At 37.4% G+C, this 26,776-nt stretch overlaps 2 protein-coding genes across 5 annotated transcripts in view; both read right to left on the reverse strand.

Moving 5' to 3' along the window:
* Window positions 1–26,776, reverse strand: part of LOC133528297 (neural cell adhesion molecule 2-like) — a 525,889-nt gene that overhangs the window by 260,726 nt on the left and 238,387 nt on the right. The window lies entirely within an intron of this gene.
* Window positions 24,945–26,629, reverse strand: LOC133528424 (uncharacterized). 2 transcript variants are annotated; one of them, XM_061865810.1, is made up of 3 exons: window positions 25,717–26,629; window positions 25,422–25,629; window positions 24,945–25,331 (listed from the first exon to the last, which is right to left on the reverse strand). In XM_061865810.1, the coding sequence occupies exons 1-3, from the start codon at window positions 26,021–26,023 to the stop codon at window positions 24,962–24,964; spliced, it is 885 nt and encodes a 294-aa protein (XP_061721794.1). In that variant the 5' UTR covers window positions 26,024–26,629; the 3' UTR covers window positions 24,945–24,961. The 2 variants fall into 2 exon arrangements, with proteins under 2 accessions (XP_061721794.1, XP_061721793.1); XM_061865809.1 differs by having other exon boundaries at window positions 25,422–26,629.

Raw genomic sequence — 26,776 nt, forward strand, 5'->3', positions numbered from 1 at the left:
AAACATAGCCTTGAAAGTCCTAAAATGGTTAGAGGCATAAACCCTAAGTGTGGAAATAGTAGAGACGTCACCCGATTTAAGCAACCCCACTATATCAACGCAAAGGCTTAACTTGTCATGACCTACTTAAATTAATCGTGAACCTAAGCCTCGGGTACACAGGGGGAGCCAAAACAAATATTTGTTTGGTACGGAATCGAATCGGCGCCCTTTGTATTCGGGTACCTGTTAAGTCCATATTAGCCATATTATGCAATGAAAACATTGTTGTATCCTGTGCATGCGTTGCCTTTAAGATTCCTTAGATAAATAAGTGTTTCCTTTTACCTTTATGGTGCGGAACCTTAAAAACAGTATTTTTCTTTTTGTTTTGAGTAGACAAAAGAAAAATAAAATTTTATGAGGACATTCTTACACGAATTGACTAAACACGGTAAGCTCAAGAAGGCTTGTATTGTGGATACCCAGACAATGATATATAATAAATTAATAAATATTTTAGAACATTATTACACAAATTGACTAAGCCCCACATTAAGCTCAAGAAGGCTTGTGTTGTGGGTACTCAGACAACGATATATATGATATATAAATACTTAAATACCTAGAAAACAGCCATGGCTCAGGAACAAATATCCGTGCTCATCACACAAATAAATGTCCTTACCAGACAAGAATTTACATAATGTTGGTCAATATTTTATATTAACATAAATAAATTATAATTTTCCAAATTCACAATTAAACTGTCGAATATAAAAAGGCATACATAATAATTAAAATAAATAACCAATGTAAAATATATCATCGTAAAAATTAGAAGGTACCTATCTCACAATGATCGTAATATGAAAAAGCAATAAAGAGATACAATAAAAGTCAGAAAAAATGTCCAATCAAGGTGAAATTGGACATTAAACTTTCGTGAGACAACTTCTAAAATATTTACATATCACTTGACTTTTTTCGTCGCTATTGGCGACATGTTTCGAACCCATCGGGGGTCCTTCTGCAGGCTTTAGTGTTCGCGTCGGCTGCACTCCGTGCACTGCGCGCCGCCCGCTTTTACGCTCGTTGCGCACGCGCTGACAAGGCGGGTGCGGGGCCCCGCAGGGGGTGGGGCGCGGTGCAGTCCGCAGACGAAGTTGTTAACAGGTGAAGGTGAAGGTGAAAAGTCGAGTGAGACCCGTGATATGTAAATATTTTCAAGGTCAAATTATATCTATAGTCAAACAGTAGCATTACAGTTTGAAGCCCATATAATCGTTCACTGAACATCATAGAATATAGTGAATAAAATAAAACCGATTTAGTGTCCCACTGCTGGACAGAGGCCTCTCTCCTTTATCTCCATGACTCCCGGATCCCGTGCCTCCTCCGGCCAATTGTAGAAGAAGGTGTCTAGGTCGGCAACGTGCATGTAACTCCTCTGGAATTACAGGCGTACATAGGCTACGGAGACTGCTTACCATCAGGCGGACCGTATGCTTGTTTGCCACCGACGTAGTGTTAAAAAAAATCTCTCTGTGGGCCTACCGTGTCCGCGCCCATCTTCTGGTATCCACTTGGTAGCTACACTAGCCCACCTATCTGGGTGCATGCGGCAGACGTGACGTGACCGGCCCGCTAGCCGGCAATGATTTGGACATTTCATTCTCTGAGAGCGACCATGTTTGAGCAAAACGATTAATTTAATAAATTCCTTGCTCTATTTCTCCACTGTACAACTGTGTCTTTCTAGCTGTATTGTGTCATTGCCCTAAGAAATTGTCTAAAGTTCATCCTGTCTTTATGAAGTCCGTAAAATGTCCAGTCATTTTCTGAATATTAACTTCGCTACAAAAGATCCTGTTTTTTGTTCTCTTTGTTTTTCGCCGTCGGTTCCACAGAAAGTATTTTCCGTACATGTTAAATGAATAAGAATAATAAGTATATCTATTATACCTGTACCCCTAGTGTAAATAAATTCGATTTCGAAACGTGACGTACGCGTTTGCGTTTAGTCTCATTTTGTATTGGATTTAGAAAGAGCGCGCCAAGCGGGACGTTTTGGAAACTCAAAATCCTATACAAAATGAGACTTAACGCAAACGCGTTCGTCACGTTATGATGTCAATCAAATTTACACTAGGGGTACTGATATTGTTTACTAATGGTTGTAACTTCCAACAAAAATGTTTACACAGGTTTGGCAAATAAAAAGTATACATTATGTTTTTAAATTTTTACTATAATATGTTCAAAAATTGTTAAGTATTGTTTTAAAAATATATTATTATTTATATAATATATATTATATCTGACATAAATGTCCACCTCTAAGAGCAGGCAAAAGTAATCCATTATCATCGCAATTTTCAGCATATTTTCGGCGTTATCTTCGTAAATTTGTGTCGGATAATCGGTTTTAACTGTTTAAATGTCATCAGCTTATTAGTATAGACACGTTATTTTAGATAGCCCTACAGAAACAAGTCAGGAGTTGCAAAATTTGGGGAGTTTGGATGCTAATCACTGTCACTTTTTCTCGAAATTAATCGAGCAAACAACGTGTTTTAGACCACACAAATATTTGAGAAAAAATTGCTTGCTGCCAGAGGTAGACATTTGGCAGAAATTATCTTCCGTAGACTATTGTCAACCATAAATATACCTATATTTAAGAAAAAATATGTTATACATTTTTCACTTGATATAATTAATTTATAAACAAAGTGTATCACTCTTATTTGCCCATTTCGTATATATTTTAGGCTCATGCAACGATATATTCAATTGTATACAATAAGTTTACGTATAGACTTTACCGTGAAACTGTTAAAGGTAAAGGTTAACTTGTAAAGGGGAAACGACTTATTTTTCTCATTACGTAAAAATCAAAACCCTAAATGTAATCTCTTGTCTGTGTATGATCAAGATGCTGATCTAATTTTTTTTTTGCACATAATTATGAAGTTATTTTTCGCACTTGTATCGATAACGAATCCGTGGATTACAGACCCACGGTAAGCCCCCAAAATTCCCAAGCCTATTGATAATAATTAAATATAAGAATCGAATGGTAAAGTTTTATATTACGCAAAAAAGGCCTTCGTATTTACAATTGAATGGAGATTTTTAGGTAGATATAATGAGTATAATTACGTTTTTGGTCTTAATTTTTGTCGTTCCTCAATAAATCCCTGTATTGAAAGATCTTAAAACCATATCAAAAAATCCACAAAATTAAAATATATTTCACAAACGTTAGCTATACAATTTCCGTTAAAAATATTCCCGTCAATAAAAAATCTGTTTTCTCATCCCATTTCCAAAAGGAGGAAAAGGGAATGGAAAGTACAAAAAGGCGGCAATTATACCATGTAACTATAATTTGTTTTCGGGCAATTTGTTTCGTCGGCTCATTAAACACTACGCAATTGTGAACCGTTGCGATAAAAATGCGGCCAGCCGAACTATAATTTGGGAAATCGGCTTTGGAATATTAACTGCTGTACAGTCAACGTCAATATCAGGTAAATACATTTTGTATAAAAAAAATACGGACAAGTGTTAATTTTAAGCCCGAAGCCGAAGGTGAGGGATTATTTAAAACGAGGTGGTAATTCTTGTACCGCCCGTGGCACGCATAATGTAATTCATCACACTTGTGAGGAAAAAACTAAATTTTAAACTAAATAATTCTTAAATACGGTGACATTTCAAATATTCACCCGCTATATTGTAATGTTGACCGTTTAGGTATCGAAGGCACATATGATATCTATCCGGCATTCAGCCACGATTGAAAATTGTGTGAAATTATTTAAAACGCCTTTTACATTAATCAAACAAAATATTTATACACACACAAAAATACACAAAAAAAATATAAACGCCAGTATTTTAAAAATACAACTCACTTATATGCTGGCATATAATAACGCCGTTTACAAGCAAGTGTGATGAAATAGTACTTTGACGACCGATCTGGCCTAGTGGGTAGTGACCCCGCCTATGAAGCCGATGGTCCCGGGTCAAATCCTGGTAAGGGCATTTATTCGTGTGATGAACATGGATATTTGTTTCCGAGTCATGGGTGTTTTCTATGTATTTAAGTATTTATAAATATTTATATAATATATATATCGTTGTCTAAGTACCCTCAACACAAACCTTATTGAGCTTACTGTGGGACTTGTTCAATTTGTGTAATAACCCTTGTTAGATACGACTTTTTCAACACACGCGACTAAAGAAAATGGTATTAATGGTATTAATCAAATTTAAATTTTTAAAACATTTCGAAAAAGTACAATAATTAACCCTTAACTACCTACCTACTATTTTTATTACACATGCACCTACCTCCCGTCCTTAGGACGGCTACATAATATCGACCTTATATTTTAAATGTTATGGTTTATATAGGTTTTTGGAAATAGAAACAACAATTACCCAAGTTAAATTATTTATTAATATAAAAATAACATCAAAAACACGAACATAACATATTTTTCTCTTAAACATATGGCGCCAGTCTTTAATTTTACTCTAGGAACAATATATCCTTTAAAAGGTGAGATCAACGAAAATTATAACTTCTTATAGAGATCCAAGTAATTATTTCTTATTATTTAATAATCAACAAAGCTAATTAGCAATATAAATGAACAAAAAAGGCACTATTTTAATAAAATTGCAGACCACCAAGTTACTGCTTTTTGTGGCAGCGAATGCACAATTTGTTCGCACATTCTAGGCAAATTGGTTTTTTGCATTCGAAACACATGTACAGGGTTCTGCGTTTCTTCTTCGCGTCACACGTAGAGCAGGTTTTGCGCACTTCCAAGCGTTCTTCAACACCATTAGCGTTTTGGAGTGTTGGCAAATGATCGTTGTAGTTGTGGAAAAGTATGCGATTTAGAGCATTTTTAAGTATTTCGAAACCTACTTAGATGCATAGAAAAACACTTAAAACTTTTAAAGTAATATTCGTCGCTCATAAAATAATAAGTGTACTTTTACGAAGACAAGGTCACCGACTATTATACTAGACAAACAGTTGCCTTGGTAAAGAAAATAAGAGTGCATAGTTACGTAGCCTCCTACAACCCGTCTCCGAGACCCCAAGAAAAAAAAACGTAAGCACCTACCACCCGTCTCAGAGACGGGCCGAGGCAGAAATATACTCACCAAAACTAAACGCGTGCACGACCGACCTCGGCGAGCGGTGACGCGGCACTGAGGCGGGAGGGAGAAAGGTACAAGGACACACACGTTTCTCCGATGCTCACACTTAGAATTATACCATTTTTTTTATTGAATGAGTCTGTGAGACGGTAGGTAGGTGGTTAAGGGTATAATGTTACTTGGATTATCATACATTATACGTTACGTCATACGTTCGAGCAAGTGTGTTGAAAAGTATCTCCTACTATCTTAGCTTATTTATTATAAACATTATTGCACAAAATAGAAAAGTAAAAATGAGTAAGTTTTAAGACTGGTAACCTAGCGGTAAGAGCGTGCGACTAATGAGTTTTTAACTTAATGTACAATATATTAAATATATTAATACATACGTGGTCTGGCCTTTACTTAGCTACTAATCTATTTGGTCAAATACGATTGAAGCCAACTGTACCTTTTCAGTACGAGCTAAAACTTTTTTTTATTCAGACCAGTGGGTTGCAACGGCGAAAATTTTATCGAAAATAATTATTTCTTCAAATACAAGTGTTTTACATTTGAAAAAATTATCAAATATCATCGTAAACTCGTGCTTTTATAGGATGTGCTGGATTTTTTTTGGTCGCCTAGCAATGTACAGTACGGCGAAAATGCATGGACATTGCACTTCTGCGGCTTGGTGTACTTTCGAAATAAAATTAATTTTTGTTACAAGCTTTTATCGCTGACTGTACTTTTTTTAGACAGGCGACTAATACTCATCGAGCTTATTCTAAAAACCCTAAACACAATTAGGTTGCGTTGTTTTATCAGTATCACAGAGTTCCTATGGCCACCTCCTGTCTCCATCATCAGATCGGCTCAATGGTACCATAATATTGCATTGTCACCCGACTTACATATGCATGCAAAATTTCAGCTCAATCCGAAACCGGGAAGTGGATCAAATTTAACTTGCATGATTTGATTACAAACTGACAGACAGACAACGGGACAGGTGAAACTAAATAAAAGCTTGTAAAAAACCAATTCGAGTTTTAGTGAGTGATGTTTTTTGTTGAACAAATGTCCCTTTTGACACTGACAGATCAATATCATATCGGAAAGAGATCGAATAACTAAAACTCGAATTTGTCTTAAATTAGTAAAAAAAAAAGTTTCTACAATCATTGTCCTTGTGTATTTATTTTGGTCAATAATTCTTCTAAACTAATGGGCAAAACGAGTTGGCTCATGATTCAAATAAAAGCTATAATGAGTAAGTAATATTTAATTGTTATTTTTGACCATACGATAAGGAGTGAATATGTAGGTCATACTGAACAACTTTTACTATGGCACCAACCCCGAAATCGCGAAAAAAAAATTGCCGTCTAGTAGTTGCCCCATAGTAAAAGTTGTTCAGTATGACCCACATATTCACCCCTCAGCTTATGTCAAACATAACAACCGTTTGTCGTGTACCAACAACTACAGGTTCCACGTGTCGTTGGTACACGACAAATCAAACCATTTTAAACAAATTACATGTTTATCGGTATTCTACAGGATATATTTCGGGGAGTGTGCGATGGGATTACATAATCTTATCCCCCCATCTCCGTTCTGCCACCGTGGGACTAGACGCGGACTTGCGTTTCACCCTTACGTCGTTACTTTACCACTGATTCGCACTAAACGCTACGCATCCAGCTTTATCATGCGTACGGCTAAGGAGTGGAATTCACTTCCTGCAAATCTATTCCCAGTCCACTATAACTTGGACCTTTTTAAATCGAGAGTGAATAGACATCTTTTAGGTAAGCATGTTCCATCCTAGACTACATCGGCACTTTCCATCAGGTGAGATTGTGGTCAAATGCTTACCTTTTCGGAATAAAAAAACAAATTAAGGAGTCTGTCACACCTTATAAATTACAGTTACACGTGGCACACGAAATAAGAGGTAATATAAGAACCGAATTAAAAACCTAAACACATACACGATGTTTCTAAATTCTGTCTTATTTTACCGTTACAAAAACAGAACTAAAGCTACTGCCTAAGTAAAAAGTTAATCTCATGACATAAAACCAAATTCTAGAAAAAACTTCCATCACATGAATGACAGTTACATTTCGCGCACATAATAAGTAACAAATAATATCAGAGCCTACTTAAAATCCATAACACATATCCAATCACACATTTTCACATAACACAGTACATGTAATTTGATTAAAAGACAAAAATCCGTCATTTGCGTCACGTCCACCCGCGTCCCAAAGAGAATGCTCAGGTAAATAATAACATGGCGTGAGCATGAATAATGTATGCGGGCAATATGGGTCATAGGGATGATAGTGGGTTTTTTAATCTTTTACCGGTAAACAAGGAAATTTCGGGAATATAGATGTTTTTAACGAAATAGTGGACAGGCACGCATATAGCCGGTCTGCCATCAGGTGATTGGCAGTGTCAAAAATAGTCTATTACTTTATGATAATGATAAATATTATAGTGACATTCGTACACAAATTGACTAACTCCCACGATAAGCTCAAGAAGGTTTTTGATCTGGGTACTCAGACAACTATATACAGGGTGTCCCAAAAAGGACACGCCATAGCGACACTGGAGGTAGACCAGCCTGAGAGGGTTCCAACCAACCTAACATGACCCTAGTAAAAGTTGCACCGTTTTCAAGTTATTGGCAATTTAACGTTTTTCGTGAATTTTGACCGTTTTCAGCATTGTTAGGCTCAGTGTGCACTTATAAAGCCCTTAAAATAAGTTTTTTTTATGTGTGCGGCACCATGAATAGTTAATTAGGATAATAAAAGAGATATTTCATCGATAACCTACGTGAAATGTAAAAAAACAAGGGCTTGATCTAAAGTTTTATTCGCAGCGAAACATCAATTTCAACTTTGACCACCTGCCGTGAAAAAAAACTACTTAAAAGGTAACAAAAAAATAACGCTATAATATTAAGCATTTTATGCAGATTCTAAAATGGTATAAAACATGCACATTTCTGCCATAAAATAATGAGTTATTATCATCTTTCGAATGCCTCATAAAGCTAAGTTGGACTAGGGAATCTGCAATCCAATGACGCGTAATTCATCTTGGATTCTTATTGGCTTTGAGTGCAAGTTCTCAAATGGTTAAAAGAGTGAGACAACATGAGATGCACTCGCTCTATCTCGCTCTTTTTATCTCAACTTTGTCACACGGTCAACTGCTACCTGGGATTATCGTAGGGCTTATCTCTTTGAAGACAGAAGTGTAAGCTTTTGTTTGTACAATTGTGTCATCCATATCTAATAAGCATTCCGGAATGCGTAAGCTGTTATGATATCATTGCTACTAAGTAAGGATATCATGAAGTAAGAAAGGTTCGAAAAAAATGTAATACAGATTGAAGTTTCATTGATTTATTTATTTTTTACAACAGGTGCTCAAATTGTTTTCCACCGACTCGTATGCACGCTTGGCAGCGTCTTCTGAAATTTCTTGTTAATTTCCTTAAGTTAATTTCGGATATGTCTCGTGCTGCCTGAAATACACGTCGCCGTAGTTCGTCTTGGGACCTTATTGGCTCGGAGTAGACCTTGTCTTTTAAGCATCCCCAATAAAAAAAATCCAATGGATTTAGGTCCGGCGAACGCGGTGGCCATAATACTGGTCCTAATCGGCCGATCCATCTTCTTGGGAATGTCTGCGAGAGATGGTCGCGAACATCGCGAGCGAAATGTGCTGGGCAGCCATCTTGCTGGTACCACATCCTCTGTCTCAGTGCGAGCGGTGTGTCTTCAAGTAAAACTGGCAGATCGTTTTGCAAGAACTGCAGGTAATTTCTCCCATTTAAAATAGCTGGCAACTCGACCGGTCCTATTATTTGGCCATTAAATATTCCCGTCCACAAATTAATTTTAAATTGATGTTGGGACCGGTCTTCTCTCCCTTCGTGTGGGTTTTCAATTTGCCAGCTATGAATATTGTGGAGATTGAGATACCCATCTCTTCTACACGTGGATTCGTCGCTCCACATCACTTCATTAAAAAAGTTTTCATTTTCTTCCAGTTTTTGAAGCATTTGTCGGCAAAATTCAACGCGGGGTGCGTAATCCGTCGGAAGAAGTGTTTGCAGGCGTTGAATATGATACACATGATATTTATGACGTTTTAAAATTCTCTGCGCTGAGGATTTATTTACGCCGATACGACGTTCAATATTTCTTAGTGAAATTTCTGGCTCTCTTTGTACCATATTTAAAACCACGTCGTCGTCAATAGTCCGGGGCCTTCCTTCAGCGTAAGCCTGTCCTGGCCTTCTGCCATTTCGATATGCATTCACAACTCTTAAAATGATTTCATGAATCGTGGCATGCCGATTGGCATACCTTTGATTGTACAATCTTGCAGCTGATCTGGCGTTGTATGAGACAATTCCTCTGTTAGAGACACGCCTAGTTTCTCCATAGATCATGTGCATGTCACTGTACTCACGATCGGTGTAGTTGTGATCTGCCATTGTGATGGAGAGGTTCCAAAAAGCAATAATCAGTGTCCGTGAGCGGTGCCAAGTTGTCGTTTCAGTCCCACAAACATATCAAGTCAAAAAGAAATCAGAGTCCAGATGAAAGCCAAGTAGATTTGTTTAGGACCACGAATACACAGCAGCAAAGATAACACAACAATTGCACGAAACACACGGTAACGAACTAATCAGGATTAGGATTCCTAAATACTTACTAGAGATAAGGATGACTAGTGGCTATCCCTCCTCCTTCTGTTTTTAAAGAGAATCCGTAGGATAATCCCAGGTAGCAGTTGACCGTGTGACAAAGTTGAGATAAAAAGAGCGAGATAGAGCGAGTGCATTTCATGTTGTCTTACTCTCTTAACCATTTGAGAACTTGCACTCAAAGCCAATAAGAATCCAAGATGAATTAGGTACGCGTAATTGGAGGCAGCTCGAAACATATCCAAAAAGGATTGCAGATTCCCTAGGCCAACTTAGCTTTATGAGGCATTCGAAAGATGATAATAACTCATTATTTTATGGCAGAAATGTGCATGTTTTATACCATTTTAGAATCTGCATAAAATGCTTAATATTATAGCGTTATTTTTTTGTTACCTTTTAAGTAGTTTTTTTTCACGGCAGGTGGTCAAAGTTGAAATTGATGTTTCGCTGCGAATAAAACTTTAGATCAAGCCCTTGTTTTTTTACATTTCACGTAAGTTATCGATGAAATATCTCTTTTATTATCCTAATTAACTATTCATGGTGCCGTACACATAAAAAAAACTTATTTTAAGGGCTTTATAAGTGCACACTGAGCCTAACAATGCTGAAAACGGTCAAAATTCACGAAAAACGTTAAATTGCAAATAACTTGAAAACGGTGCAACTTTTACTAGGGTCATGTTAGGTTGGTTGGAACCCTCTCAGGCTGGTCTACCTCCAGTGTCGCTATGGCGTGTCCTTTTTGGGACACCCTGTATATATAATATAGCCCACTTATTCTATTTATTTATTTTGAAATAATGACAAACTTAGAATAAAATGTAACCTAAAATTAAAACTACCTAGAAAACTAAAATTAATACCCAAAAAAAAAAACACTAAACCTATGGGGCCTAAATTATATGTACAAATTTCTACTATGCCGCTGCCATTTGCTGCATTATATATATATATACAAATACTTAAATACATGGAAAAAATCCATGACTTAGTAACAAAAATCTGTGTTCATCAAACAAATAAATGCCCTTACCGGGATTTAAACCCAGGACCATAGGCTTCATAGACACTACCCACCAGGCCAGACCGGCCGTCAAAATCACTAACTATATCACTTAACTATTACAAAATATATATTTTTGGCCCAGTGGTTGACTGGTAGAGAATGCCATGAATTTACTTCAAAATCGTGAGATATTTTTATTTTCCCTTCATTTAAAACCTGTTTGATTCCGCCTTTTTTTTAAATAAGTGTGTTAGGTATTAATAAACTCTTGTCAAGTCCAAAAAGCTCTTGATAATTATTTGTCCTTGTCTATCATTTTGACATTAAATTTATTTTTGTTAGAAAGATACTTTATTTAACAAATGCTTCCTAAGTTTTATGAAAAAGAGAGTTTATCCACAATTTGACAAGCTAATTTATACATTTAACAAGTACTTATGGCCGAAATAGCCCGGTCAAAAATGTGGGTCACCGTAAAGGGCCGTACTTAAGACAGAAATATGCATGAACACGATTTTTATCAACTAAAGGGCAATGTATCACGGTTTTACGGGCTTTCGGCGACGTGATGAAATTTACTAAATCCTTGCTAAAACAGAGACTTGGAAAGACGTCATAAAAGTACACAATCGGGTACTTTCCACATGAAGATTCTTAACTAATATATATTTAATAGTGAGAAATATGCAATTTGTCACACATATTATAAAATATTGAATTATACACCGGCCAATTAAACTCGACAGATTTTAACCACGCATTCCTAAGGTCATAAGGAGTAAAAAAAGTTATATGTCTTTTGGCCAAATTCGGAAAAAAATGTTTTGCCAAAAAAAAATATTTGTTTTTGCGTTTTCTGCACACGAAACGTTATTTATTTTTAGACTCTGGTGAAAAAAACATTACAACTAATAAGTCAAGTTTTTATTTTTATGTAGGTACAGTTAAAAATTGCGAGCTTAAAACTTGAATATCTGTCAGTCTTTACTTGTATGTCTATACCAAGTCACATAGTAGCGTTACAGCTCAAAAGGTGTTTTTCAGAAATAAATTTTCACAAAAAATTGACATTATCTCTAAAACAAGACCGATTTCAGGAAACTTTGTATGACATTTTAGTCTCTAAATGCGGTCAAGAATACACCTTTAAAACCTGTCGACTTTAATTGGCCCACGGTGTATATTATGGATTCCTCGAACTTAGGATATTTTACAAATTTAAAGAAACCACTTGATTAACAGTAGATTACCATTGGCCAATGCCTGCATCAAGTCGAGGTCGAGACGCGTGGTCCTCGTGAATGAAATGACCTATATATCTACACAATATAACGAATTTTCTAATGGCTATCACGGCTGTTCTGCATGGGATACAGATCTTCAAACATACCAAAATAAGCTCCGATCTCGTGAGATTGAAAATTACCTGAAATAAAAGAGTATTCGTTAGGATTTTTTTTTACTATTATGAAGGCAGATAGCTAAGTGTAAGGCGCGCCTGGTGGCTTTCTGTCTTAGCCCCCTAAGGCCCAGCCATACAAATGGAAAATCAAAAACTTGCCACTGAAATTTGAACCTATTGCATAGAAAATAGAGTCGATTTTGTGTTATTTGAAAATTTAACGAAACAATGCAAAAGCGACTCTGTTCCCATTGAATATCGAATTGAAGAAGTACTAAGTAGGATCTTGGGCTTTAGGAGATTAATTTCTTCGTTATATTTTATTTATTCCTCATGGTATTGAAAATAAATACGTCTAAATGTGTTACATAGTATTAATAATTGTATGCGTTTAATAGTATTAATAATTGTATTCAATTACCTTGGCGACCTTGTGGATAAAATGCAACTTTAGAAGAAAAGAAAGCGTGTCCAAGCTGCTGTGGTGAAAAATATACGCCCTTTACGTCGTGGGCATATCTCTCTTTAATGTACCAGTAATATTTCCGTAAATCCACTGCGAAATCGCAAAGCAATCGCAATACAGCCTCTCTGTAATAAAGCATAATAGGAAAGGAAAATACTCAGAGCAGGAACAAATGCCCCGAGCACGTGGGGCCAGTAAAACAACGGTAACCTTATGCTTACCGCTGTTTCAGTACATCGAAGCACGAGCTAGAGCTGCGCAGTTATAAACGCATAATTGGAGAAGAAAATACTGAGAGCGGGAACAATGCCCGCCAGCCTGGCGTAAGGGCCAGGGAAAATGAGGAATCCAAATAAATATTTAAAAAAAGAAAATACCTTGAACGGGATTTGAACTTGCAAACGATATTGCATTTAATTTTTCATCAACAAAAAACGTCTGCAAACGATTCTTTTAAGCTTAGAAATAAATTAAAAGTAGAAAAATTCACTGTCTGTGGGACTTCAACCCACAACCACTGGATAGCTGAATATTGCAATCGCTTCTATAATTTTTGGGACGCAACACTAAGAAAACTAAAGGAAATATAGTTTTATATTGTATCATGCAGGGAAAAAATTGTACAAGAAAAAATACAAAAGGATGATGTTATAGGCTGGTCTTTTTTTGAGGTACAATACAAGTCTGTAGGCGAAGCGAGATCAGATCTGTTAAAGAAACTTACAGCTTTAATAAACCTAATGTTATCGGGTCGCGTACACCCTGAGATAGTCCCTCTGTTGTACGGTGCTAATCTTGTGGCCCTAGCAAAGAAAGATGGCGGGATTCGTCCAATCGCCGTGGGATGCACTTTAAGAAGATTGGCCTCAAAGCTCTGCTGCAGTAAAATCAACAAACAGCTGACAAACGTCTTTAAACCGCGGCAGCTAGGTTTTGGCATCAAGGGCGGCTGCGAGGCAGCAGTGCACGCTGCGCGCACGTTTTTGAATCGTCCGGATTATGAAGTTTTTGTAAAATTAGATGTTAAAAATGCCTTTAATTCGATTGACCGCGGTGCTCTGTTAGCAGAAGTGAAAAAAGAATTGCCAATCCTTAATAATTATTTATGGCAATGCTACGGAGCACCATCTAAATTATTCTTTGGAGACAAAACTATTTTATCGAGCATGGGCTGTCAACAAGGAGACCCGCTTGGGCCCGCCATTTTCAGTTTAGTCATTCATCCAATTATCACTAAACTAAATTCAAAATTCAACCTCTGGTATTTAGATGACGGATCCCTTGGCGGCGATGCCCTAAACGTTTTACAGGATATTCAATATATCATAAACCAATTTTCCAAAATTGGACTATCTTTAAACTTCACCAAATGTGAGATATTCATGCCAGATCACCTTCCATCCGAAAAAAAAATCGATATTTTAACAAAATTTAATGGGGTCCTGCCAAATATTTCTGTTCACTCTAAATCATCCCTCACTCTTTTAGGCTCCCCAGTTTTCGATGAATCTGTTAACCCTATAATTAACTGCAAACTAAATTTATTCAATAGTACTTCTGATCTTCTGTTTAAAATAAATCCCCATATAGCGTTTTTCATCATTCGTTTCTGTCTGTTCACCCCAAAATTTATGTATTTACTCCGTAGTTGCTCAATTTGGAAATTCCCATCAATCCTTTCATCAATCGACTCCTCCCTTCAGGAAACTTTATCAAAAATTCTAAACATTCATTTTGAAATTAGACCCTGGATCCAAGCGGTTCTCCCAATAAGATTTGGGGGACTAGGTGTTCGCACATCCTCTAGCGTGGCTCTACCTGCTTTCCTGTCCTCTGTGTATGGTTCGCTGTCTCTCGTCGGTATTATTTTAAACCGCTCTACGATACCTGTCGATGAGATAGCGAACCTGAAGGAGGCCAGGGAGGCCTGGTGTGAGTCGTGCCCGGGAGCTGACATCCCAGTTGCCCGTCATTGTCAGCGGGATTGGGACTCTCCACGCTTAAAGTTAGTCCATGCCTCACTTCTCGAAGACAGCCCAGACGATTATGAACGTGCGCGCATCCTGGCGGTTTCGGCCCCCGAGTCGGGACACTGGTTGAATGCTTACCCTGCTAAACAGATCGGCACTGTTCTGGACCCAAATAGCTTAAGAATAGCAATATGCTTGAGGTTAGGGTCGAGAATATGTGTACCTCACACGTGCACCTGCGGCAAAAATGTGGACCAGCTGGGCCGCCATGGCCTCTCTTGCTTAAGAAGCGCCGGTCGAATATATCGCCACGGTACTATAAACGATTTGATCCGTCGCGCGCTTGCCACCGTGTCTGTGCCTGCGGTTTTAGAACCCGTGGGCATGGCGAGAGACGACGGCAAGCGTCCCGACGGAGCTACCTTAGTGCCGTGGAAACTAGGAAGGGCCCTGGTGTGGGACGCAACGTGTGTCGACACCTTTGCACAGTCCCACATTGGATCAACCCGCATTCAGGCCGGCGCTGCGGCTGACCAGGCCCAGATCCTCAAGCGACGCAAATACTCAGCCTTACTCAACGACTATGAGTTTGCGGCGCTCGCGGTTGAGACTTTGGGTCCCTGGTCAGCCGACATGAAAGCATTCATGAGGGCATTGTCGGCGCGGCTGGTCGACACAACAGGGGACCCCAGGACTGGCGCGTACCTCTCTCAACGCATCTCCCTTGCGATACAGAGAGGTAACGCCGCCAGTGTCATGGGGTCTATGCCGCAGGCCGACTTATTGGACGGGGTGTTCTCTATGTAATTGGGTTTATTATTATTTTGTAGGTAAGTATATTTTTATTTTTCCTTTGTTATTTTTAGGTTTAACTAGTTTTCATTTCATAATAGTATTATTTAATTTAGTTAGTTTTATTTAATTTTATTGTAATGAATGTATTAGTAATCCCTTTATATTATGTATGTTAACTTGACAGAATAAATAATTAATACATGAGGTGTTTGCCCTATAAATGATGGGTAATTATAATAATAGCATTTTTTTTTTAATTTTTTTTATTTAGGGGCAAAAATTATGGTACATCTGTTGATTGTCCCCACGTCAAAAAAAAATATGTTTCAATGACGTCTCCACGTCATACAAAACGACTTCAATGATGTCTCAACGGCATAAAAACAACTCCGATGACGCCACTACAATATACAAAACAACATCAATGACATCTAAACTTCATACAAATAAGTTCAATGACGCCTCCACGTCATATAAAACAAAATCAATGACGTCAACACGTCATACAAATCAACATCAATGACATCAACACGTCAAACAAATGACACCTCCGTGTCATATAAAGGACGCCTTCACGCCACAAACAAATGACACCTCCATGTCATACAAATGACGCCTCCACGCCATACACAAATGACACCTCCATGTCATACAAATGACGCCTCCACGCCATACACAAATGACACCTCCATGTCATATAAATGACGCCTCCACGTCATACACAAATGACACCTCCATGTCATATAAATGACGCCTCCACGCCATACACAAATGACGCCTCCACGTCATACACAAATGACACCTCCATGTCATATAAATGACGCCTCCACGTCATACACAAATGACACCTCCATGTCATACAAATGACGCATCCACGTCATACACAAATGACACCTCCACGTCATATAAATGACGCCTCCACGCCATACATACACTTTAAATAGTTAATCAAATTCCATGAACAGAGCTTATACCGTTTTAATTTAACTCGACCTGCTGGGCATGTCCTATATTTAATGAAAGGAATAAGATTCCGATAATTGGCCATCAACACAAATCCACACAACATAATAAGATCAAAATAATAGGCATTTCAAATACTCATAAATGTATAAATTTTCTCACGACGCTGCAATTTGATGACGAAAATTTTGATCATTTATAGATAATAACTGTATATAAAACAATAATCTGTGTTAAATAGCCATTAAATAGGTGGGTACATGACTATCAACTCATTCCAATATCTAAAATCTGCCGCTTTAATACTACAATAATTACCTATTATTCCATTGTAGGTAAGTGTCGTAATCGTAACCGATCAAAATAATTGTACTAAAACTCAAATACTTATATCGACAATTATTCTTAAATTCCAAATACTTTTGCAACGAACACGTAGTTAGGTCAGATACTCTAATTTTAACACTGTCAAACATTTAACTCCAATTAAATCATACTCCCTACTCACCCATTTATATGACTACTTAACTTTAACTATTTTTCCGTTTGCAAAATGTAGGTACCTTCATCAAAATAAACCAAACTGAATTCAATACTTTTACAATTGAATGTTGTAAAGTTTACTTGGTCCTTGATGATAAAATTGAATAACACTACTATCACTCACGTATTATAAAACTACCTTTTTTTTCTTGATACCTAGTTTAAAACATCACGACAAAGCAACAATATAATGAAACTCTAAGCTTCTTACGGCTAAACAAACTGCATTCGAAACACATAAATCACTCAAGATTCATATCAAGTAGGTACTTACTAATGAAATAAAGACAACTTACGTTTTTAATCTACCGACCGAATCTAAAAATCCTAATGTGGGTTAGTGGTACGTTAACACTTCTGAAATATTATAAATATATCCCATTGCTCTAATTATAAAATGGAAGTGCCTCTTTACTTTGCTCAACCCGTTACCATCAATATGTCGTCTCTTTGACTTCCCCAATCCAAGTGAACGAGCCTGTCCAACATTTACCGTGTCCCCACCACTTGCTAAAACTACCGTGTTGCCAACAGCATAACGTTATTTTCCCAACCACCCCTATATCAATCGGGGCAACATAACAATGTTGTCACAGTCCAATTATTATTCAACTGCTATCTTAAATGTGAACATATATAAATCATGACATTTTAAATAATTTATTCGCCATCAATATCCCTTTCCTTCAACGGCACTACCAATCATGAGAGGCGGAGGAGCAAATATGTTCAACAACCTTGGAGAGGCAATCAGATATGTCTCTTTTTGATTTATTTAATCCAGGATTCGAACCCGGGACAACTTACTTTGTAGGCAAGGTTAGTACCGACTGCGCTTCCCTCCTTCTTCTTTATCCTGGCAATTGTCCCACTTTATTTGGGGTCAGCCCCTCCTATAGTCTGTATCTTTAGGTATTTAAAAAAAGGTAAACAAAATCTACCCTCAAATGGCTCCTTAAGGCAGTTGAGGGTAGATGAAAACATTACATGATCAAGTAAAGTAGGTTTAAAGTCAGGTCGTTCAGTGACAGATCCAGGTGGTTTTGTATTTGGTTGGTTAACCAATAAATATTAAAACTACCCGAAAATGTACAAATTGTTTGTTTACCTTTTTTTAAATACCTAAAGATACAGACTATAGTAATCCTTCGCCACATCACACGATTGTGGGTTGTCTGTTCTGGTGTGTTTCTCTCATGCATATCGTTCTTTATGGTTTGAAGCCAGGTCATTGGTGGTCGTCCAGGCCCTTGTTTTCCTCTTCTATGTTCATCACTCTTTTAGTCATATGGTCATCCTCTCGCCTCATTACATGTCCAAACCAGCGCATACGGTTTTCGATAAGTTTTTCGTGCAACTTAGCAACCTTAAAAGTTCCATGGATATAATAATTTCTTATTTTGTCCATTCTTGTTACTCCTCCAGACCATCGAAACATCTTCATTTGTGTGAATCTTTTGTTCATCTGTTTTCCTCATCAGCCAGCACTCCGTGTAAGGCAGGTCTTACAGCTGTTTTGTAAACGTTGCTTTTGATTTTAATTGGCATACGGGAGACCGTATAGAAAATTGAAATTAACAAGGCTGTAGGTATTCGCTCGTTTTGAGGCCCCACGGCAGCGGCGTTCTAACACTACGTCTGTAACGATCCGCTGAAATATGCCTTTGTGGCAGCCGTCACGACCGTGCTCTAAACATTCCTCTTACAAAACGACGCAACATCATACAAAATGCTTTGCAATTACGACCTTTTTTAGACAGTGGAGGATAAACAGGGGGACTTAAAAAATTGCTTGCATCGCTATTAATCATTCTGTTAATGCAGGCTTGGTATACTTTAATCGTGTTAGCTGTTTGTAAAGCAAATACACGTTTAAAGTAGTCAACGAGGGTGTATTTTAATCTTTTTTCGTGTCTTCATATTATATTATAACTATGTACAGATGCCGTAAGCCGGGATGGTTTTAAAATACAGGGGTAGCAAGTTATCTAACAATAAAACTCGTTGTGTTAGAATCCCGTCACTCGTTTTATCAAGAAAATTGACAGATAACACAACAGTAGGGTTGTCCAAAAATATAAAATTATGAAAATTTATTTTTCACGCGGGCTTATTTATTTCAATATACGTAAAAAGTCTCTATAGCAAAATTTAAGGCAATTAAACATAATTTAGAGGTCGCTATAAATGAAACAATTCTGCCATACAACATTGTATGAAAATAAATTCACCCATCAATAATATTGCTTTGGAAAAATGTCTTTAAGGGCTCGAGCTTTATACGTTTTATCTATCAGACTTATAAGTATGAAAAAAATATGGCGGTCGATTTATTTTTACTTTTAGGTAACTTTGTATTTTTTATTTGTATGAGGATATTGCATAATATCTCAAAATCATAGCGACCATTAAGTTATTAGCAAATGGGTTCAAATTTGACACATAGATTACTACTCGTATTTCATAATATAATAAAGGGAGCCTTGTCAAGATAAAACCAATTTTTAATCAATTTACTACGTCATCCATCAACATTGCTCTTAATTCTCCCATCGGTTAAAAACCGGTTTTTGTTTCAACACTAACTAGGTCACATTCATTGACACGGCTTTGGTCCTCCGGATAGGATCAGAGCCGGACGGGTCGACACGAGGTGAGCCCGGATTAAAGCCTTGCTGGCTCCGGCGTTGTGGGCACGGACCGGTTAAAATACCGGATAAGCTGACTGAACCGGTTATAATTACTTATAGTGGGTTAATGGAAGCTTGCGAGCTTGGCTAGTGCAAATATTTTCAAATCTCTTCTCCATTTATTTTTATTTTTTATAGCGTAGAAAGTAAATTACTAAATTCACACAATACAATATGAACGACAATTTACTTTTTTGTGGTGTTTAGTGAAAACCAGCCTGCTCACGTGTTGTAACTTATATTATTCTATGTCTGGCCTAGTGGGTAGTGACCCTGCCTATGAAGCCGATGGTACCGGGTTCAAATCCTGGTAAGGGCATTTTATTCGTGTGATGAGCATGGATATTTGTTTAAGTATTTATACATATCGTATATTATATATATCGTTGTCTAAGTACCTGCAACACAAGCCTTATTGAGCTTACCGTGGGACTTAGTCAATTTAACAGAAATATTGATTTGATATTTATTTTTATTTATTTATTTAATATTTCATTGGGTAGGAAATGTTATCTAAAACAGTACTTTGATAGTTGGCTATTTCAGGATAGGAGGAGTCAGTATTGATTGTGTGAAAAATATTATTTTTATTTGATCAGAGATCGGTTTATTATTTGACACCAAGTAGTTTTTTCATATTATACATTATGTTTGTCACAAGCCCGTTGTAGAGATTTCCTAAAATCGAACATGTATCAAAACTTTAGATACCTCTTTTGGCTGATTTGATGAAATAGTTTTTTTTATATATAGAATATAGTGAAGCGGTGGCGGCCGAGTAGATATGACGTCCGACTTTCAATCCGGAGGTCGCGGGTTCAAATCCTGGCTCGTACCAATCAGTTTTTCGGAACTTATGTACGAAATATCATTTGATATTTACCACTAGCTTTTCGGTGAAGGAAAACATCGTGAGGAAACCTGCATACATCTGAGAAGAAATTCAAAGGTAAGTATATCTGAAGTCCCCAATCCGCATTGGGCTAGCGTGGGCACTATAGCCCGAGCCCTCTCGCACATGAGAGGAGGCCTGTGCCCAGCAGTGGGACGTATATGGGCTGAATTATTATTATATATAGAATATCGTTATCTTAATAAAATCATGCATATTTTCTATTATTATTGCCAGTTTTCATAAAATTGATAAAGAATATTTTTAAAGCAAAATGGTGCGCAAATGCAAAGGAAGGAGGAGGAATAGCCCCGGGCAATGGAGATCTTTTTTTCGTAACTATTACAATGGATTATTTCTTAAAAAACACTTAAAAAACAGATTATAGTAAGTAAAAAATAACGAAGCTGATCAGCAGCTATTTATATACATTAATCAAACTCGTCCTTCAACGCTCAAGAAATCAGTAACAGGGTTCACCCATCCACAATAAATCGTCCAATATTTTTCATTAAACCTACAGATTATATCCAACCTTTCAGCTTCCAATAGTAGGGTTACCCGGGCACTATTACCCGTTAATCCGGGAAACCGGTCCAATTCCCCGGGCATTGGGTACCCGGGTATGGATTACGCTAACTTTTAGCGGCATCTCTAGGGATGCAGGGAGTGACGAACGTTTCGTTGAAAGTAGGTTAGGATTCGGGCGTGTACGTAAGGAAAAAACAGGTAAAGAAGAATGAAAAAGTAAGCATGAACTGTTGTTCATGCTTATTTTTTTCTTTTTTACCTCGCTTGCTAGCTTTTTCATCGTTCGATATCTACGGACTAAAGCTACTCCTAGCGTGTAAGCTATTTGGTAGTTATGCAAGGCTAAAACGGTGAAGTCTATTCGAAGCCTAATAAGGAAAAGGAAAAATTAAATCCTGATAAACGACGGTTGTAAGGCTCGACACTCAAAATTACATTGATGCCGAATGAAACATAGGTACAGATATAACTAAAGTTTTTTATGTAAATTTCCAGATGGTTATAAGCCAAATTAACGATTTCAATTATTTATTTACCACTCTCAAAACCGCTCGTAAGTCTACTTTTGCGTTAAAATTAATTCAAAAGATATTTATTGAGAGTGTGGGAGTAGCGCCCCCCAAGTGTCCGGGTCAAAAATGGTATTGTATAAGTATCGTATAAATGCGACTTTCCTAAGGATATCATGAAATAAACAGACTTTAAAACCAAATTTTCGTATTTTATAACCTTCGAACACATTTACTTACTTAACCAGAGATTACTTTTTTAACTAGATTGTTAATTTTTGTAATGTCTTCAGAAAAGACACCCGTATTCTTGCACGCTTTGACCTATTTATTTCTATATAAAAAATATGAAGAACCCACAATCGTTAAAATTTTTGCTACATCAAGTGGGATACATTCAGAACGTCTGAAATAAACCTTTTATTTAGCTAATTATATCCCGCCCGCCATTCAACGCGCCAGTGTGTCACAAAGGCCACAGTTCCGAAGGTACATTCCTACGGAAATTAGTTTCGGCCGAAATTTTCTTGTAATGAACGGATTTATGACTGCAAGTCGATGATGTACGATTGTTCCTGTTAGTTGCCAACTCCCCCTCGTCTCCAAAATGCCGTATTAACCGGGAAACCGGGTGAAGTTAGGATATTATGCGCGCCGAGAGCAGAATTCGCTATTAATTGCCTTGGCTAAACGGGAAATAATGGAGATGAGAAATTAAGACGAAACTGAGGTCCTTTTCTAAGTGAGCTAATATGAAAGAGATAAGCTGAGTCTAAGTAGTCGGTTGCTTTCTAGATTAGCAAGACTGTTGTTGTATTTGTAGTTTATATTCATGGAGTTTTGATGGAGAGTTTGTCTAAACTAACTGGGCACAGACTCAGAAGTGATATAGTGTGAAGGTGCCACTATAAATTGACGTTTATAGTGACATTTGGAGTGAAAACATGAATAAACGCTTTGCTTGTTTGTTATGCGAACGGCTAAGGAGAGAAATTAAATTCCTGCACTCCTATTCCCACTATAACTTGGATCTATTCAAATCAAGAGGGAAGTACCTGGGCGACCGAGCTTTGCTCGGTTATAACTATTTATTGTAATATGGTATGGTGTATAGGTAATAATCTTAACTACATTTTTTACTAATTTAAACTTGTCTAAAACAATAAAAATTAAAAAAATATATATAAACTTGAACATATAAAAAAAAAACAAAAGTTAGTCACCGGGCGAGATTCGAACCCGTAACACTCGTTTAGCAGTCCGCGTCTTATCCCGCTGGACCAGACGGACAGCCGTTTCCGAGATCACAGAAATATATATACAAGAATTGTTCGTTTAAAGGTATATCAAGATGGAATATACATCTATTAGGTAAGCATGCTCCATTCTATTGGCACTTAACATCAGGTGAGATACTGGTCAAATTCTTATTGTTAACCTTTATTTTTATAAAAAAAAATGTTTATTTCGGACCATAATCCACAGAAAATGGTTAGTAGCTTCTTAAAAATCTATGTTAGTCTTATGAATAAATATATATCTACAGGAAACTCAACCTAGTAGGTATTGGGAGCGATAAATAGTCTTACCCTATTTGTCCCTCCCAATAATCACATCAACCCAGTATTTTGTGAGCGGGCAGTCGAGGCGATCGGCCAACGTCCTTAGCATGCTGTTGCTGCTTCCGCGCACTCTCCCAAGCATTGAGGCAATTCTTTTTCGCCTTATGGCAAAGAAGTCGTCGGTTCTAGGCTCGGCGAACATGCCCGATGCGCATATTGATATTTGATTTTATATTTAATGTGTAAAGTTTATGCAGAGCTAGCTTGGACCCGTCCTGTTATTTAAAAAAAAATAAGTGTGACAAAAATTAAGAAAGGTAAGTATGCTTACACACTTTCATGCATATAATTTAAATAGAAATGGCTTAGTTGTCGTAAAATAATTGAATCAATTAACTTTTGACTAATAGACGTACCTCGGCCGAGGCGGCGCACGCTTTTTCTTCGCCCGAGCGCGTCGCCTCGGCCGATGCACGCCTACACTGGTGACGTACTGGTGTGTAGTGAGCGCGAGGAAATTGCCTCGCGCGTATGCTCGCTCTGTGTCGACCCGGCTAATCACTCATTTATTTTTGCTACTACAGGTAGAATCTCCCGAGGGTTCGGATTTTATATCAAGTAGGCTTATTATTAACCTGTAAAATAGGTCCCACTTTTGTATAATTTAATTCGTTATTCGCCAAAAACAAATACAGTGAAAACTAGAGAATTATATGAGAAAGGACCAGCAATTTTGTCTAATTGGGAAGGATTCCAATTTTAGAGTATTCAATTAACTTAACTAAACAATTGATTTAGCTTATAGCCGAATAAACTATGAAACTGAAATTAAAATTGGAGTGAAGTTATTTTATGATTTGTATTAGTATTTATTAAGTGTGTTGATACTTTATTTAGTCCGTTTTTTAAGGGGAAAAAGTACGCCAATTTTCTGTACAGCAATACCACTTAGTACGAATGTTATACACGTCCACCGAAGCCCAAAGCGACCGGGAGCCAGACTGAACTCCGCGACATGTGGGGGGGAGGGGGGGTCAAAGTATAGAGTTCCCGGCGCTCAGAAAAAAAATTCTGGTGGATTCGTTTGGACCTTTAAGTCAAGTTTGGTATCGTTTTCAGATAATAAGATGATGCCCAGTTCATTCCCCATACCAGTTCTTTTAGGGTTCCATAGCAAAATATGACGCAATACTTAAAATAATAAACTTTTAGTAGTAACACAATGTAAACAAACCCTTATATTTTCATATTTTTGTATGAAACTTGGTTTGTAAAAAATACTATCCGAAAGCCCATCTAATGCAAATTATAAAAAAATTAACAATAAATAAACATTTAACTTTTTTCAGTGTAAAATAAAATAATTATTGTACATACCCTCTATAGCCGCATAGAACGATTTATCTTCGAACTACTGGAACTTTTCATTTGTGCTTTTTAGCTATCACAACTGGTATCGTTGGATTCCTAGTAACGCCCAAAACACGAAACTATCGGTCGTAGAGTGTTAAAGTAGTGGAGGGGGGAAAGGAAGGCAATCAAAGATGGCGGAAGAGCAGTTTGGTTTTCACGTCATAAATTGAAAAGTACTCCACCGATTTACAGAATTTAAATGTTTTCTTAAAGTTAATAATATGCTCCACGTTTCGTCCATATACATATTAGATGTATTTATTACAGTTGATGAGTTATGTAAAATGAAATATTAAAGTTTACAGACATTTATTTACAATTTCCTCCACAATTACATAGTTCTGTGCATTTGAGCTGGCGTTTGGAGCAATTACATTTGTTTCTGCAAGATTTCAAGCACCTACATCTAATCAACTCCAGGCATGCTTGAGCAGCCATAGGACTTTGGGTCCACAGTGGCACCCAAACTTCTCCTTCTTTCTGCCAACCCCATTCAGATGGGCAAGGAATATTCTGGTTTTTTATTAGGCACTGCCCCCAAACATAAACAGCCTGTAAAACTGCCCTTAAGGTATGTTGTTTGAGAGCAGCTTCAGTAGGAGGCAAATTATCGATTTGCCTGTCTTTTTTTGTAAATAAATTCTTGCGACACTCATTTACTGTCTCAGAGGGGCATGATCTGAAAAACAAATACTCTTAGATAAAGGACAGGTCTCGCTGCACGCAAGTTCTGGATAAAAGTATATTTTAAATAAAATCGTTTTCTTACCTGTCATACATGGTAATAACAAATTTTTGAATTTCAGGGTCCGCTCTGTCATATTCCCCCCTATACAGTGCTTCAAACCCCCGTGTGACATTCGGATATGCTTTCCAAGCTTCAAACGCGGTTTTTTTCCCTCTTCCGTTAAAGGATGAGGTTGTGTCACATCCGGTGAAAGAATGAAATAAGGGCAAAACGTGTGTTCTTTCAGGGCCTGTAACAATAAAGAAGACCATTAATTTAGTATTAAATTTGATTGATCTTGTCATAAAATTGATTAGGGTACTAATAAGTCTGTTACCTAAACATGAAGATATAGTGTGACACGCCAGGTATTGGTGATTTCGTCCTGTTCCAATGTGCACCCATAGTTCTTCTAGGCCTTCTAGCTTTGGCACACAAGATATTGCTAGTACGACGACATCTGTGTCGACTGTTCTTAACATTACCTTGGAGTGCCCTTTCAGCACAGCGTCAGCAAGATGAAGCATTACCCGTGTGTCCGCTTCTTCGTGATTGCACGGTGCCATATTCTCAGTCGGAGTGGTTTTACTAAGAGCTTCGGAGCCATCAGTTATGACGAATTCTTTACCCATTGGTAAGTCCATGTTTGAGTAACAATGTGACGACAAAAGATGGTATAGCTCTTCTTTGTTTGATCCGTCACGAAGAAAGTTAGCCCATCCAGATTCCAAGCCACGTGTGGTACACTTCGAACGAAAGTTGAACGAAAACTGACTGTACGAGTATGTATGTCGGTTGAGTGAGTGAAGTCGAATGAACGCGAATGGCGAAGATCATGACCCCGCCCCGCTGAGCGTCGCCGCGTCGCCCGCGCGCGATCAGTGAGACCGCGCTGCGGCTCTATTACGTATGTGCAACAATTAATTTATTTTACAATGAAAATAGTTAAATGTATATTTATTGTTAATGTTTTTATAATCTGCATTAAATAGGCTTTCGGATAGTATTTTTTATAAACCAAGTTTCATACAAAAATATGAAAATATAAGGGTTTGTTTACATTGTGTTACTTCTAAAAGTTTATTATTTTAAGTATTTCGTCATATTTTGCTATGGCACCCTAAAAGAACTGGTATGGGGAATGAACTGGGCATCATCTAGTTATCTGAAAACGACACCAAACTTGACTTAAAGGTCCAAACGAATCCACCAGAATTTTTTTTCTGAGCGCCGGCAACTTTGTACTTTGACCCCCCCTCCCCCCCACATGTCGCGGAGTTCAGTCTGGCTCCCGGTCGCTTTGGACTTCGGTGGACGTGTATAACATTCGTACCAAGTGGCATTGCTGTACTCCGGAAAATATATCTCTCCTTATACGAATTCCTCTTAAAAAACGG

The sequence above is a fragment of the Cydia pomonella genome, chromosome 19 (assembly GCF_033807575.1).
Source record: "Cydia pomonella isolate Wapato2018A chromosome 19, ilCydPomo1, whole genome shotgun sequence".
Lineage (NCBI taxonomy): Eukaryota > Metazoa > Arthropoda > Insecta > Lepidoptera > Tortricidae > Cydia > Cydia pomonella.

Excerpts from the sequence above, each read along its gene's own strand:
- LOC133528424 (XM_061865809.1), bottom strand. The coding sequence starts at position 26,023 with ATGGACTTACCAATGGGTAAAGAATTCGTCATAACTGATGGCTCCGAA. Across the intron at positions 25,332-25,421 it reads GTTATTACCATGTATGACAG|ATCATGCCCCTCTGAGACAG; the intron begins GTAAGAAAACGA and ends TTTGTTTTTCAG.